This window comes from Lontra canadensis, unplaced genomic scaffold, assembly GCF_010015895.1.
Source record: "Lontra canadensis isolate GAN:19392208 unplaced genomic scaffold, GSC_riverotter_1.0 scaffold87, whole genome shotgun sequence".
Lineage (NCBI taxonomy): Eukaryota > Metazoa > Chordata > Mammalia > Carnivora > Mustelidae > Lontra > Lontra canadensis.
In genome coordinates, this window is record NW_022631081.1 from 1,131,086 (window position 1) to 1,147,602 (window position 16,517).

General features: G+C 50.4%; 1 protein-coding gene across 4 annotated transcripts in view; it reads left to right on the forward strand.

Moving 5' to 3' along the window:
- SEZ6L (seizure related 6 homolog like) overlaps positions 1 to 16,517 on the forward strand; it is a 180,477-nt gene that overhangs the window by 128,561 nt on the left and 35,399 nt on the right. For all 4 annotated transcript variants that reach the window (XM_032883268.1, XM_032883269.1, XM_032883270.1 and 1 more), the window contains exon 9: positions 1,050 to 1,188. In XM_032883268.1, the coding sequence (XP_032739159.1) occupies positions 1,050 to 1,188 (139 nt within the window). The remainder of the gene's footprint in view (positions 1 to 1,049; positions 1,189 to 16,517) is intronic.

The following is a 16,517-nucleotide window of genomic DNA, read 5'->3' on the forward strand; positions in this document are numbered from 1 at the left end:
AGAAACCTGAAGCTGTGAAGTGATATTCCTAAGAACAGACTGAGGGTAACTGGTACAGGTGGAAATGAAACTCAGGTCTTTCTGTTCTCAGAGACCTGTGTTCTGAGCCTCTCTGGATAATGTTGGCTGGACAGAACTCTCATCTCCATGGGATCCCACTGCCTTGCCCTGCCTTGTCTCTCTTCCCATATTCAAGGCCGCAGAGCCCCCATGAGCCTGGCTGCACTCGGAGCATGTGGTGTAATGAAGAGAGCCCTGGCTCCTGGCTGCCGCTGCCTGGATGGCGGTTGGCGTGAAATCACAGCTTCATCGTGGTGAGGGATTGATCCCTGTATTGAATGTGCTGGTTTAACAGAGCGGAATTTATTAGTGCTCTGGCCTCTGCCACATTGAGAACTTTCCAAAGTGGTAAACAGAGTGGAATTTAAAGAGCCAGGCTCCAGGCATGGCCACATCTCTACTTCCAGCTCAGAGCTGGGCTCTCTGGCAGTAATGTTAACTAAGAAGTATTGAGCCTTTATCGTGGGTCAGGCGTTCGGCTATACTTAACCCCCATGAGCTCAATCAAGCTCCAGAATAACCCAGCGGAGCCAGTGAGCAGTGGCGTTACTACAGCTTTATGGAGAGAGGGAACTGCAACTCCAAAAAGTTGCATGCCTTGTCATTGAGTCTGTGGGGGCAGAGGCAAGACTCGAACCCAGGTCCACCTGAATGGAATGTAGCATCTGTTAGCCACTACTCATCCTGCCCAAGAATAGGGCTGCTGCAGAATCACCCAGAACGTTGAGCTCTGTCCTTGATCCTGAAAGAAGCACAGCGCCCTTAGCCCCACCTTCACCAACCATCAGCTAAAGGAGGCAGGCAGCCAGCCCTAACTTAGTCATCCCAAACACATGCACGGACTGCCTGAGGGGCAGACACCTGTTCTGGATACATGGCGAGCCGTGACTGTCTGACTTCATAGCTCGAGCTCTTAACCGCTATGCCCTACTGGCTTCCTTATGAATAACATGCGTCTGTCTCTGTCTGTTTGTGTCTCTCTTCTGCAGCCATGTGTGGTGGGGAGCTCTCTGCCGTGGCCGGGGTGGTGCTGTCCCCAAACTGGCCAGAGCCATATGTGGAAGGTGAAGATTGTATCTGGAAGATTCACGTAGGGGAGGAGAAACGGATCTTCTTAGATATCCAGTTGTGAGTGTTTCTGATGGGGGGTCCTCCAGTCCAGCCCAATTAGGGAACAGATAGCTCCTGCTTTGTTCTTTGACCCAGTGTTAATAAAGCATCAGCTAGGTGTCAGGGACTGTGTGCAAAGAGCTGGAGTCCCAGCAGTGGGAGAAACGACAGCATCACACACAGAGACAGGGTCCCTAGCCTCCAGACATTCTGTCTTCAGAGGAAGCAGGCATTAAAGGCGGAAATGCACCCACAGTGGCATACCGTAAATTTGGTGAGCAATGTAAGAATACATGAATGGTGCCATGAGATCCTATAGTGGGGATGTGATATAAAGAGGAAGGTCAGAAAAGCTTTCCCTGAGGATCCAAGGCTAAAGCTCAGAACTAGCGAGTGTGTTGCTGTAAATACATCTGAAAGGAACAGAATATGCAAAGGCCCTGTGGCAAGTACAGTATTTGCAAAGGACTGAACAGCCAGTGTGGTCGGGAAGAGGGGGGAGGTATAACATGTGCCGTCTATACTGTAGCAGGTTGTCTTCTTATCCGTCCTCTCAACTAGACCCGAAGGTCCTTGTAGTCAGAGCTTTCTCTGATTTATCTCTGACCTGGGATCTAACATAGAGCATGCCACAGAGTAGGCACTCAGGAGACCAATGCTACATGAACTGCTGTAATGGATGGTGTTACACGGCTGTGTGGCTGTTTGCTATAGTCAGTGGGGGTGTCTATGAGATGCTCTATCCAGAACTGTCCCTCTGCTGAACTCCCCAGGGATGAGGAGAAGCAGACGGAGACAGATGGTCATGTCTAGAGAAGCAGAAGAAAAGGCTTCCAGGCAGACCCAGACACTGTGCCTTGGACGGTGGAGGACAGGGGGGGAATGCCAAGTTCTGAAGGGCTTCTCTGGAGGCAGCCAGGGCCTGGAGAGTGGGGGAGGGTGCTATTCCCCTCTAGCCTGAAGTAGAAACCCAGTGGGCTAGGAAGCAAGACCCAGGCTGCCTTGCTCTGCAGAGGAGCCTTGCAAGAGAGGAGTTTTCTGCAAAATTATGCTAAAATTTTGAAGTTACCCCTTAGATCCTGGGGAGGTGTCCTTGGAGGCTGCCCCAGGATCTTCTGCTCTAGATGAATCGAAGATTCACAGACCTTTTCCAGTTGCCCCTTGCGGACTTGGGGCCAGGCCAACCTGGGTCAGAATTGCATCCCCATCTCTCCCCAGCTGTTTCCTTTGGGCTTCTTTCTGGTTTGGGTTTTGTTCATCGGTGATGAGGCTCTTGGAATATCAGTGTTTTGTGGCTGCTGGAGGCAGCTTGTAAGCATCCCTTGCTCGTTCCTGCCCTCACTCACTCGTTGGTGGGTCCTCACTCCTTCCGTTCTCACCTCTGACTTCAAGATTCAACTACTCAAGATGTAGTTTCTAAGTTGTCTACTATGAGCCAAGCCCAGGTGTAGGCACTGGAAAGGCTCTGGCAGCTGTCCCTTGGGCAGTGAAGTTTATATTGGAGCAGAGCTGGTTGGATGATCTCTATTAGCTCTGAGGGAAAAAAAAAAAATACATATATGCAAACTGTGTGCAAGCACTAAGCTAATCTCTGGTGGTCCAGTTGTGAGAAAAAAAGAACCATCTATGTCCTCACTGTGTAATGGGTGAGGCAGACAGGAAACTATATGTGGTGTGGTCCATCTGTGAGAAAAAAAGAACCATCTATGTCCTCACTGTGTAATGGGTGAGGCAGACATGAAACTATATGCGGTGTGGTGAAAGCAGTGATAGGGAGGAGGCCTGAGTGAAATCAAGGAGGGCTTCCAGGAGGAAGGGACTTCTGATCTGGGATGAAAGAGAATGTAGGCAATGATGAGTGGAAGGGAAGTGTGTCCCAGACAGTGAGAACAGAATGTGCAAAGCCTGGAAATGAGAGAGAGGGTGGCCTGCTTAGTGACTTCAAAGGTTAAGGTGGCTGGGGCATGGAGATTAGGTAGGGTTTATGGAGGGAAAGTGTCCAAGACCTGACATCCTCTTAGGTGGAGCTTCAAATAGAACACTCCTTTCTAAAGCTGTTCCCTCTGGGAAGCCTTCTGTGGCTCCCTACTGCCCCCATGGAAAACATGAACACATGGGCCTGGCTTATGAGCCCCTCTCCAACAGAAACTCCCAGCAAGCCACTTCAATCTTCAGCCAGGAGAAGGAGAAACCAACTCCTGGTATCCTGGCTTCTCTTGCAGAAGGTCCTCCCACCCCCATGCCCCCAGCAATTGTCCATGCTCCCCACTTCTGCTGCGCTCTGTGACCTTCTCCCTGCCGCATGCCCCCCAGAGCACGGTTCTGCTTCACCGAAAATGGCCCACTTCTCCCCTTGGTGACACAGGGCTGGATGAGGAAACAAGAAAACGGGAACCCTTGCTTTCACTCTCTCTACACATCAAATACTCAATTAACCTTCCACTTGACACTAGAAGGGGTTTTATTTGCATGGCAGAACACGCGATGGAACCGTCGTCCTGAGCAGTTAGGGTCCTCAAAGCCCGGCGGCCACTGGCACCTACATCAGGAAAGGACCCCTTGTCGGGGCAGGGGGGTGGGGGGGCAGACATTCTCTCTTCTGATCATCCTGGCAACCCCAGGTATGAGGGTTGCTGGGGAGAGAGGAGCCTCTGCTTCCCTCCTCTGTGCCATGCCAAGGATCCCTGAGCAGCCCCAGACCCGGCACCAAGCCTCTTTGGGCTTCATGTTCCTCCTCTGCGAAGCAGTGGGCTGCCTTGAACCAAGAGAGTGCAGACTCAGACTCACGGAGGGCCAGGGGAGTAAGGGAGAATGGGAACTGGGGCCAGTGTGGGGTGATGTGGAGGGGAGGGATCTGGGATGGAGGGGGTAGTGCATCCCCCATCAAATCATTTAAATTTCCTTTTTTTTTTTTTTAGAATAATGCCTTGCCCATCCCCTCTGCCAAAAAAATATTGTGTCTGCTGTTTGGGTCCAAACTCGAGGGGCCACCTCTTTGTAAGCCTTGGTCTAGATGGGGATAAAGGTTCTTTCTCATTGCCATGATATAGAGAGTGATTTTCATCACTGAGTGTTTCCTGTTTGCAAAGTACTTTTACAGACACCGATTTATTCCCTCCCCAGAGTAGTCCTGTGGGGGTAATACAGCTACTCTATTCAACTCGTATTCCCTGCCTTCTGACTTCTTTAGTTGGTTGCCTAAAAGGCCCCCTGAACAGAGGGTACCTGAAGTTAAACCCCTGATTTCCCTTCTGCAAACCCATTTCACCCCACCAGCCCATCTCAGGAAGGAGTCCCCTTCTGCCAGCTGCTCAGGACAAAAAGACTCAGGATTGTTCTAGACTAGTAGAATGGGTGTGTGTCCAACAACTGGCTTTCTCGGGTGGGGAGAAACACCCTGATTCACCGCATTTGTTGATTTCTGCAGCATAAATAAATACTCCCACCATGGCCCATTTCAAGCTACTAACACAGTGCCAACAGGATCGCTAGATGCTCGGACATTTAACAACTGACTCCTGAGCCAGAGTGAGCTGTGGGCCCTAGCACACTCACTGTGAATTGGGTTCTTCTCTTTCTCGCACTCCCTGTCTGCCGAGTCCTCAGTACCTCCTCCTGATTCTAGAATTCAAGAACCTTCAAGAGCCAGAAGATGCCCAGAGTCTAAGTGTGTGTGTGTCCTCCCCACCACTGCCACCATGGCCCATGTCTCATCCCAGGATTATTTCAGAAGCATCCTGCCTGGTCTCCCTGCTCCTGCTTTTGTCCCCTTTGGGGCTATCTGTAACCCACCACCCTGAGTGATCCTGTTAAAACCTAAAGCAGGTCTCACCACACTGCTTCAAAGCCTACAGTAGCTCTACATTTTACCTAGAGCAAAAGCCAAAGTTCTTACAAAAGATCCCATGTGACCTATCTCTCATCATGTCTCGTGTTTCACTGCTTTCCACTCCTCGTTCTCTCCATTTGGTCACACTGGCCTCCTTGTTGTGCCACAAACATACCCCAGGGCCTTTGCACTGGCTGTCTCTTCTCACCTCCTCTAACCCCAGGATGCTTTTCCCTGAATATCCTGCATAGCTCACTCCCCAGTTCTTGTAGGTCTCTGACCCCAAATTACTCAGAGGACAAAGATGTCCCCCAATACCCTGATCTAAATCAGCCTCTCTCTCATTCTTTTTTTTTTTTTTAAGATTTTATTTTTCAGCAACCTCGACACCCAACATGGGGCCCAAACTCACAGCCCTGAGATCAAGAGCCGCATGCTCCACTGACATAACCAGCCACGTGCCCCAGCATCTTTGTCATTCTTGATATTCTTACCTTGCTTCCCGTTTCCCTGTAGCACCTTGTACCACCCACCGTACCACATATTGTTAAATTTTTGAACCTGTCACCCCCTACACCAACCACGTCATATCCATGAGAATAGAGAGATTTGTTTTCCTATTTGAATCCCTGCTAGTATGTAGCTCCAAGGCCTGGCCCCATAGTAGGTTCTCAGTAAAATAAGGGTCCGTGAAGTTAAGACACCTTATCATGGCCATACAGCCATGAGGTTTCAAAGCCAGAATGTGAACCCCAGTTCATGTCCATCTGCCTCCAATGCACAAGAAGGGGAGAAAAGGTCAGAAAAATATGGAAAGACCATCAAGATGCGGCCTTCTTTTATTGCTAAGTCTACATTTATTACATGACCAGCAATGTTAAGAAATAAGATTTTGGTTAAAAGCTATCAAGTAAAATAATCATAGTGGGAAGACCTGCAAGAGAAGGTTTTATAGAATGATAGTATCAAAGGATTTGCCGTCATAGACTTAGAAGCAGAATCTAGAGTGGTCTTCTGAGGACCCCCAACTCCGTGGTGGCCAAATCCACCAGTAGAGTTTGGGGACCAAGTGGGGTGTGGTGTGCGGAGGCTGGACCGTCCTTCTGGGTGATCAGATGCTACGCCAAGCAGAAGGTGATGGTGGGACCACAGACAGTGGGGCTCTGAGCGGGGGCCATGAGGGAGGCTCTTTCCACGTGGGCACACAGCCAGCATCATCCCAACACCTTAGGTCTTGAAGCGACATCAAAATCAATCCAATCCAGTTTCAGTCATTATGGACATGCTGTCATTTTTCTCACTGAGCAAGTTCTGTGTGATTCTACATGAATTTCTTGAGTGTCCGCTGCAGGGGGGGCGGGTGGCTCCCACTGGGCGCGGCAGGGAGCAGGAACTGTGTGGCCCTGGGCTAGGGGGCATGGCGCCCATAGCAGCAAACACAGGGGCCCTCAAAGCCCGGAGTGAGGAGGGGGAGCCTGGTAGACGATGCGAAGGAAAGCTTTCCAGGGAAAGCAGCATCTTTCTCAGCAAACAGCCGTGTCTGGACGCGGGCCTAGTTGTACATTTGGCTTTGAGGGACACGGGGTTTCTTGGGCATCTAATCCCCACCAGCCCTTGAAAAGAACCGCAGAAAGCCCCGTGTATCTGGAGCTCAGGGACGCAGGAGAGGCTGGCATCCATCAGGAGGGACCTACCGGTGGTGATAGAATCAGGCGGGGCCTTGAAGGCCACGGTCGGAAGTCTGCACTCGCCCAAACTGGGCAGCAGGGGAAGGGCTTTAAGCCGTTAACGGGGATTAAAGCTTTGCAGAGGGGAGCCGAGTCCTCCGGTCAGCCGCCTTGGGCTCTCCCCGGCAAACTCTGGCACGCGCCTGGCAGCGTGGCATCTGGACCTGGCACCCCCTTCCTCCCACAGAGGGAGTGAAAATAGCATCTCACCAACCCCGGTTACGTGAGGCCCGAGAGCTGCTGGGTTTAATTTATCTTGCTTGGTTTCCGCTGACAGTTTTAGTAAACCAATTTGGGTTTGATAGTAAAAATAATTCTGTCCTCAGGGCCCCTCACACCGCCTAAGCGCTTGCGATTGTTACTTATCGCCTTAGTGAGAGAGAAGGAGTTTGCGCCTTTGGCTGAGCGGGGTAGGTGGCCCGTAGTAGGTGTTGCGCACTGTCTGCTGAGTCATGAGGACGTAAACCACGTAAACCACGCGCGGCAGGCCGAGGGGACTTTTCTCTGCCTCATTTATGGGGCGGGCCTATTGATGCCATGGGCACTCACCTCTCCACTACAGTGGGCCAGCATCTGTGAAGGGCCTACTGTGTGCCAGACCCCCCCCCCAGCTGCAGGCTTTAAGCCAATGAGCCGTAGAGAGCACGATGCAAGTTATGACGCATTATTATACAGCGATCATAACGGCATAAATTAGAGCTACAGGAGTAGAGATCCTTACAGAAGGGAAGTTACCTGCATTAGAGAGAATGTATGCAAAGCAGGGAGCGTGGGGTCCTACTCGTCGCTGGCAAATTCATCAACAGAGAATCTGATTGCCAGGAATCCTTATGAGATAGTATATCCTTATGAGATAGTCGCCACACCCTGGGTTTGCAAATGATAGAGAACTTGTTAAGCGGCTTTCTGGGGTCACACGGCTAACAGAGGACTGAGCCAGTGTTCACATACACACCATAGCCTCCATTTTTAGGGACTTGAACGGGCTTTCAGGGGACCAGCCTTATGTCTCCGTGATGTACCAGAGAGGTTCCCGGACCTCCAGAAACTCAAAGTTCAGGAAGGGAAGTAATGCCATAAAAAGACAGCCTTGGCTAGATGCAGGCTAGGTGGTGTGGCTGGAGGGGTGACGGGGAGGGAGGGACCAGGACGCTCCATTTGCTCTTTGGGCCATGGTACTGTCACAGAGAAGGTGACCCCCAAGCTGAATCTTGAAGAGGGTCAGTGGCCAAGCTGGAATGGAGGAAGGGCATTCCAGGAGGAGTCCCCTGGGAGCATGACAACAGGGACCATTAGACCCAAGTGATGCCCAGAATTGCATCATTAATTAGAACTGTCTGCCTTGCATTATTGGAATTAGAGGTGGGAAGGGGGAGTGTAATCTTAAAATGAGTCAGGACCCCCCAGGCTAAACCTCCTTCATATCCCAAATGCCTATTCCCCAACCCACTATGTACCTCTCAGCTCCATCATCTTACCTAAAATGCCACTGAGCAGGAGCCTTTTAAAACCTTAAGAGTTTCTGAAATCTCTCTCTCTCTTTCTCTCTTTTTCTTCCTCCTTCTCCCTCTCTCTCTCAAGATAAAGCATAGAAAGGAAAATAAAAGAACTGAGTATTTATTGGTGAAACCATTGTAGAATGGAAGAGCTGGGAGGGGCCCAGAGAGGGGAAGTCACCTGCCTAGCGTCACACAACAAGTCAGAGCTGGGACCCGAGAAACAACTTAAGCGTGGCTGCACAGCGGTCAGTCACAGTCCTGAAAGTGCCACATGACAGGGAGACAGACCAGCTGCTAGAGTCCTAAAGGGGTACATTTAAATCAGGGCTCTGTTACCCCCACTAGGTCCGTGGCCTCGGTCAGGTGATGGCAGGTGGCTGTTCCCCGCCTGGCACGCAGCAGGTGCTCAACAGACATCTGTTGCATGAGATGATGAGCTTCTGACACAAACTCAGCAAATAACCACAGTCAACCCCACTTTCATCCCTTACTCTGTGTCACCTTTTGTGCTCAGTACTTGGCGTGCATCATTTCATTGATGATGACACCATATGAAAAATGTCTTACACTCACCCAGCCAGTTGCCTGTTTCCCCATATTAAATCATTTCACTCCTACCAGGACAGCTATGTGATGTCACAGAGGTTTCCCCATCCCTTTTTTCTTTCTTTTTTTTTTTTTTTTTAAGATTTCATTTATTTATGAGAGAAAGAGACCATGAAAGAGAAAGAAAGAATGAGCAGGGAGAGTGGCAGAAGGAGAGGGAGAAGCAGGCTCCCCGCTGAGGGAGGAGGCTCGATCCCAGGGCTCTGGGATTATGACCTGAGCCGAAGGCAGCTGCTTAACTGACTGAGTCACCCAGGTGCCCCCCCACTTTTTATTTTTTTCTAAAGATTTTATTTATTTATTTGAAAGAGAGAGCATGAGCTGGGGGAGGGGCAGATAGACAAGCTGACTTCCTGCTGAGCAGGGAGCCCAACACATGGCTCGATCACAGGACCCTGAGATCACTACCTGAGCCAAAGGCAGATGCTTAACTGACTGAGCCATTTAAGTGCCCCATGGTCATCCTTTTTTACTGATAAGGGAACTAAGGCTGAGAGAGATAAAATTGCTTGAGGACACGCCTGGGGAGGGGTCCAATTGGGATTTGAACTCAGATCTCCTTCCCCAAAGCCAGTGTTATAACCCCACAATAAATAGTAATGAGTGCTCCATAAGGGAGAAATGCCTTACCCCATCTTACAGAAGAAGAAACTGAGGCTCAGAGAGGTGCCTCCCCCACCCTACCCCCATTTCTGGGGACCTATTGCAACCATATACCTCTGGAAGAAAAAAGTGTCACCCCGCTCCATCCAGCTTGCTTTCTCTGACTCTGCTCCAGAGCCCAGCCCCAAATCTCTCCCTGTTTATGGGCCCCAACATGGTTCTCCAACCAGAAAATAAAAGGACCTAATAACAAAGCCCAGTAACCGTATGATTGATAGCCATGGAATATTTCTCTTCAGCTACTGCCAACCTGTTCTGTGCTAAGTTAATTCCAAGCCCTAAAAATTAAGTGCCTTATCCAGATACTATAGTCCTTAAAATAGGGATGTTGCTGCTTTGGGCTGTGAGAATTCAGCTTGAGATCCAGGCAAGAAAGAAGGGTTGGCAATCAAGGGCAGCATTGACCCCAGGAGCACAGATGTCCAGCAGAAAGCATGGGAGCAATGGCCCCAGTAGAAATAAAAACCTTCAGTCCATTAGTGGAAGGAGTTGGGATTTCCTCAGGGCCAAAAGTTGTAAGGAATCCAAGAACAGCAAAGTTCCCAGAGCCCAAATCCCATCCTGTTGCAGATAAAGAAACTGAGGCCTGGAAATAGGAAGAGACTGTCCCAAGGTTACTCTATCAGTCATTGCTGCCTAACAAATGACCCCCAAACTCAGCAGCATCAAACAGCAAGCTTGTATCATTTCTTATGAGTCTACAGGTCAGCAAGGTGGTTCTGTTCTTGGCTGGCTCATGTGGGCATCTCTGGGCAGTGATGGGTTGGGTAGGTGGTTCTGTAAATTGTGGCTTATCTTTCTTATGCGTTTGGGGTGGGTTGGCCAGCAGAGGGCTAGGCAGGCCTAGGGATGGCTTCTCTGCTCCCTGCTCCATCCTGCAACAGCTAGCTCAGGCTTCTTCCCCTGGTGGCTAGCCCAGGTTCCAAGACGATGAGAAGCAGCATGCAAGACCTCTTGAGCCTAGAAATTGGCTATGGCAAGTCACAGAGCAAGGGTCAGCCCACACCAGAGGGTGGAGAAACACTCCACCTCTTGACGGCAGGTGCCTTGAAGCCTTGCTGCAAAGAGCATGAACACAGGGAGGGACAGAGCTTTGAAATCATGTTTGCACTCAAGCCGCCTCCATCAAGGAAGAGTGGGGGTCAGAACTCAGGTCTCCCAGTTCCCCATCCAAAGCTCCTAATGACATCACTGTGCACGGCAGCCCTATGGGGTGGCCCTCACCATCCCCATTTTACAGAAGGAATCCAAAGCTCAGAGAGGTGAGAAACTGGCCTATGATCCCACCCCTAGGAAGTGAAGGAGATAAGATTGGCACTTAGCGCCTGGTACCTAGAATTTATTTTTTTTAAGATTTTATTTATTTATTTGAGGGAGGGAGTTAAGGAGAGAGGAGGGAGGCATGAGTGTGGAGGAGAGGGAGAAACAGGCTCCCCACAAGCAGGGAGCCCAACACAGGGATTGATCCCAGGACCCCAGGATCATGACCTGAGCCGAAGGCAGAAGCTAAACCAACTGAGCCACCCAGGCGCCCCAAGGTACCTGGAATTTAGAAGGCTCTGGGAATGTTTCATTCTCTACCTGACGCCTCCAACATGCGGGAGAGAGGAAAAGGCCTTTGCTTGTGGTAGGAACTCTTGGCTTCATGTCCCAGCTCTTCCACTTACCGGCTGTGTGACTTTGGAAAAGCCACTCTACTTCTCTGAATCTCTAGATTCAGAGAATCTCTGAGAATTCAGAGAATTCAGAGAATCTCTAGATTCTTTAAAATGAGGATCATAATGGTACCCACTTCTTTGAGTCTGAGAGGCTGAAACCCTTAGCAAGAAGCTGGTACATTACACACACTGAACGACGTAATTGGCAGCTCTGATGGGGATAATCATGGTGAATCCTTTCTCCTGGCAGGTACACACACTGAGCTCCGTTATGCAAACACACACACACCCCATGCACTCACAAGGATTAATGGACCCTGAGCTTGGCATTTGGTGTGACATTGAGGTATCAAGAGGGTTCATGGAAAAGTGCTACCCAGGCAAGCGTCCACCTGATTGCTCCCCCTCTCCGGGGATGGACATGGTCAGTGGTGGCATTCCCCACCACCTGCCTGTGTCCTTCCCCTCAGCCCCTCCATACTCTTTCCAGCCCTGGTGTTGGTGAGAGAAGCTGTGGGAGTGGACTCGCACCCCGTCCTGAGCTGGGCCGAGGGCCTTGCCGGTGCATGCCTAGGAGCTCGAGGCATTTGCATGCAATTAAATCTGACACCCTGGGGAGATGCAGCCACTTGTTTTATAAAGCCCTGACATGCGGTGGCCTCACACATTTACTGTTCAGCAGGGTTTATTGAGGGCGCATGGTGGGGCTGCTTATGGCACTAGATCACCCAAGGCCTGAGGCCTGGCGATAACAACTCCCGTGGATCAAGCCCTTCCCCCAAGGCAGGGTCCCTGGGTCAGCTTACTTAAATCTCAGAGCAACCAAGGAGTCCATGCAATGAGGTCCCCCGTGTCACTGAGGAAGACAGAGATGCTCAGAGGGGCTCTCGGAGGCTGGCCAGCTGGACGTGGGGTTCCAGAGTTGGGACTGGGCTGTCTGACGCTGAGCCCGTGGGCCACACCCCCTCTCGGCGTGGAAGCAACATGATCCTGACAGCAGCCTGCAGCCCTTGAGAGTTCTGAGCGGGCCAGTGGCGCGGTCAGTGCTGCAGTGTGGACAGTGCGTGCGGCTGGTGGCCCTGACCGTGGTCCCCCGATGGCCGTGGCCGAGGGGAAGCCGCTGGATGCCCGCCTGGCGCCTCCCAGGAGAGCTCGGGTGAGCCCTCAGGGTTTTGTCCTGGAGGAGGCTTCCTGCGCACAGCCCACACGCCCCCCACCTGCACTGGCTTCCGCGGGGCACTGTGACAGCCCAGCCAGGCCACCACTGGCTCCGTGAGTGACGCCTTCTGTGTGTGTGCTGGGATGGGGATTGGGGATGACAGGGACACGTCCAGCAGCTGTCAGTTCCTGCTGGGGACAGCTCGGTAACATCTTCCTCCGGCCACGCAGAGCGCGAGCCCCTACCACCCGTGTGTCTGTGTGTGTGTGTGTGTGTGTGTGTGTGTGTATGCGCATGTGCATGGGCATCCGCCAGCCCTGAGTGCGCATACCACACACTTCACGTGCATGTCATAACACGCACACCACACACACATACACTATAAACACACACACACTGCACAGCATACACACACTGCACAGCATACACACACTGCACAGTATACACCACACACACCACATACACCATACACACACAGATACCACATACACATCCCACACACCACACACACAACGCACACCACACACACACCACACATACCATATACACATTGTGCACACACTGTACACACCGTACACAAACCACACACACCACATACACACTGCACACACACCCACCACACACATTACACACACCATATACACACTGCACGCACACCACACACACCATATACACACTGCATACCATACACTACCATACACCACACACACACACACCATACACACTCACATACACCACACACAGATCCCACACACCACACACACCACATATACACACACACTATACACACACCACACACATATACCACATACATACCACACACACCATACGGATGCCACACACATGCCACTTACACACCACACACACCATATACACATTGCACACTATATACACACCATACACACCACACACACACACCACATATACACACACACTATACACACACCACACACACACACCACATACATATCACACACACCATACAGATGCCACAGACATGTCATGTACACACCACACACACGTACCATACACACACCACACAGAAACACCACACAGAAACACACACATGACAAACACACATTCACACACACGAGCACACACACCAGAAATTGCAGTCCACCCCTAATTATGCTTTAATTATGCTTTAATGGTGGTCTCTCAGGGTCACCAATTGGGCCCTGATTTAGAGGTCCTAATGGAGAAGACCTCAGAGCCCACCCACTAATTTCATATATTTGGAGAAACTCCTATCCAGAAAGAGGAAGAGGTGTGGGTATCTCCACACAGGAAAGTCACGGCAGGGCCACAGATCTGTCCGTGGTCCCACTTAGGTCCCCAAAAGCCCAGGCTTCACCAACCTATCTCTGAGACCTGTCCCTGAACCCTACCGTGATGCCTTCATTGCTGCTGAAAGGGGAAGGGGAGAGTGTTAGGTCCAGCCTTCCGAATAGAATGAAAGCGTGAGGCACGAGGAGATCGTGGCCATTGTTAATACATATTTTTTACAGTTCATGGATTCTGAGATTGTCACCTGGGGAAACTGAGGCCCAGGTTGAGTAAGAGACTCATCCATAGTCACAGAGCAGAGAAGTCGCAGAGGAGGTGGCTCTGGGCGCGATCTCCTGATACCGGGGCTTTGCTGCCACACCAGCCTACCTCTCTCCCTCGTCCCTTTGCAGGACTGTATCATTCATTACAAATATTCATTTAAAGGCCAAAGATGGCCTTTCAATCAGATTCCTGGCCCTCATTGCCTCCTTTACTGCTCTCCACTATATTATCCCCATCTTACAGGGGAGGACACTGAGGCTCGGGTGGTTAAGCCACTTTCTCGGGTCACGTGGCTAGAAATCAGCACTTAGAGGGTTTGAACCAGAGCCCATTCTCTTGGCAATGTCTCTCAAGATGGAGCATGATCACCAAGGTTGTTAAGGACTGACTTTTTTCATAGACGAAACAGCCAGGAGCTGGTGGGTTTTCTCCAGGTTCACGAGGCTGGGTGTGAATTGTCTTGTCATTGACCTTGACAAAGCTTTGCGTGCAGCATTCAGAGATGGCCCGAGCCAGCGATGTGGAAATGAGAAGCAGCTCGGTCCAGGAGTGGTCCCAGAGGAAAGGCATGTCCAGCACAGGAGTCTCATTCTTCTCTTTCTCTTTGGGGAGGAAAGGGGGAATTGGTGGAGACAGGGAGAAACCGGAGAAGAGAGGGAAGGTGGTAGAGAACAGAGTCTGAGGCTCCTCCACACTGAAACCACAGCATAGCAGTCCCTTTGGTGCAGCCTCTTGGAGAATCTGGAGAGACATTGACCCTGGGGCCCACCTCCCGAGATGCCGAGAGTCTGAGTGATCTGGGGTGCAGCCTAACAACCATGTGGATGATTTAAATCTCCCCAGAGACTGTCATGTGCAGCCAGAACTGAGACCCACCAGCCAAGGCTGGGTCCTGAACCTGACCTCGACAGACGCCTTGGTGAATGTCTTGGGAGAGAGGAAGCACAAAAAAAAAGCAATAAGAAAACTGCATTTTTTAATGCATTCAGGTGTCCTTTCAGGGAGCCAGAAAGATTGGTCTTTTATGTCCTCCCTGGAGCTGGCATGGTTTCTTGTTCTTTCTGCCATCTTATCAAATTTAATTGAAACCAAATGAGCACTGGGCCACAGGGATCCTCAGAAATTCCACAGTACTGAGGGCTGTCAGTGTTGGCTGTGCGGCATCATGAAGGAGCACAGAGGCCTTGGGACCCGAGCCTTTCTAAACTCCATTTACTCCTCTGTAAAATGGGACTCATGACATAGCTTTGTGGTTGAGGGGATCTGGTGAGAAATGGACACAAAGGAACTCTGAACAGGTCTTTTTAGAAATTTTAATGCACCTAACCCTGCATTTATGGCTTCTGGGGTCTCTCTCTACCCCCTTATTTAAATCCTATGGTTTATTTAACTAGCATCTCTACAGTCCCATGGAGGTCCTGTCTTAATTGCAACACAGTGTCTTCTTAAAGTCATTCAAACTCTCTGAGCCTCAGTTTGCCTATCTGGAAAATGGAGGAAAAAGTCACCAGAATTCATCCACATAAATGACACTTACCTCACCTGCGCCAAGCCCTGTGCTGGGCTCCAGGGATACGGGAGAGGCATGGAGAGGGGTTGGCTGGGTGGCTCAGTGGGTTAAGCATCTGCCTTCAGCTCAGGCGATGATCCCAGGGTCCTGGAATCAAGCCCTACGTCCATTTCCCTGCTCAGCAGGGAATCTGCTTGTTTCTCTCTTGCTCACTCCCTTTCTCTCTCAAATAAATAAATAAAACCTTAAAAGAAAATAAAAGAGCATGTGGTTTCAGGGAGTTTGAGCAATCCAGTGTGAGAGCTGGCAGGTTCTGCCGTAGGTTTGGACTCTGGCTGTTCTGTACGACCCGCTGTTTCACCCGCAGTATTTTCTTCACCGCTTGGTGCCTCAGTTTGCTTCTCTGTGACAAGGGTGAAAATAGTAGTGCTTACGGGCTTTGTCTGAGGATAGAGGTGGTGTGTGAAGTGCTTGGTAGAGCTCCTGGCATGCCGGCAGCCTTATGGAAAACTTGGCTCATTATCATACGGCTGTAAATGCAGGGTGGGGTGGGGAGAACCTAGGGAACTCGTGGGATTCATAAAATGTTGTCAAGCAGAGAGGTGAGATCCCTTTATTCCAGATGAAGGGACCAGCACAGGCTGAGCAGGTCTAGGAGTTGCAAGGGGTCTGGTGTAGGAAGACGTTTGAGACACCAGAAGTGGGCTGGGGCCCCGACGGTGGGCCCTCAGGAAGTCCAGGAAGGCTAAGAAACTGGACTTGATTCTGTGGGCTTCATTTTGCTTTTTCCACAGCCCTGTTCTATCACCGGTGACTTCTGATTTTTTTCCCCCTTAAACTGCATATAAATTGGCTTGCTTTCTCACTTGGCTTACTCTAAGCAAAATAATGTCCATGAAATTAGAAGTTTGATGTGCAGACCGTATATTTATATATTTTTTCTAATTCACATTTGAATAAATACATAACCATTAGACATTTTCAAATACGTTTGTCTAGCTAAAATCATCTCGTGAACGCCCCTGGGGAAAGCCTTTTAAAGGCAAGATTTCTAAGCAAGGGTCAGCCATTTGTTTAAAAAGGAATAAAGAAAAGCAAGGTGGCTTGCTCATCATTTCTTTCTACATCCTCTGTAGAATATTAAC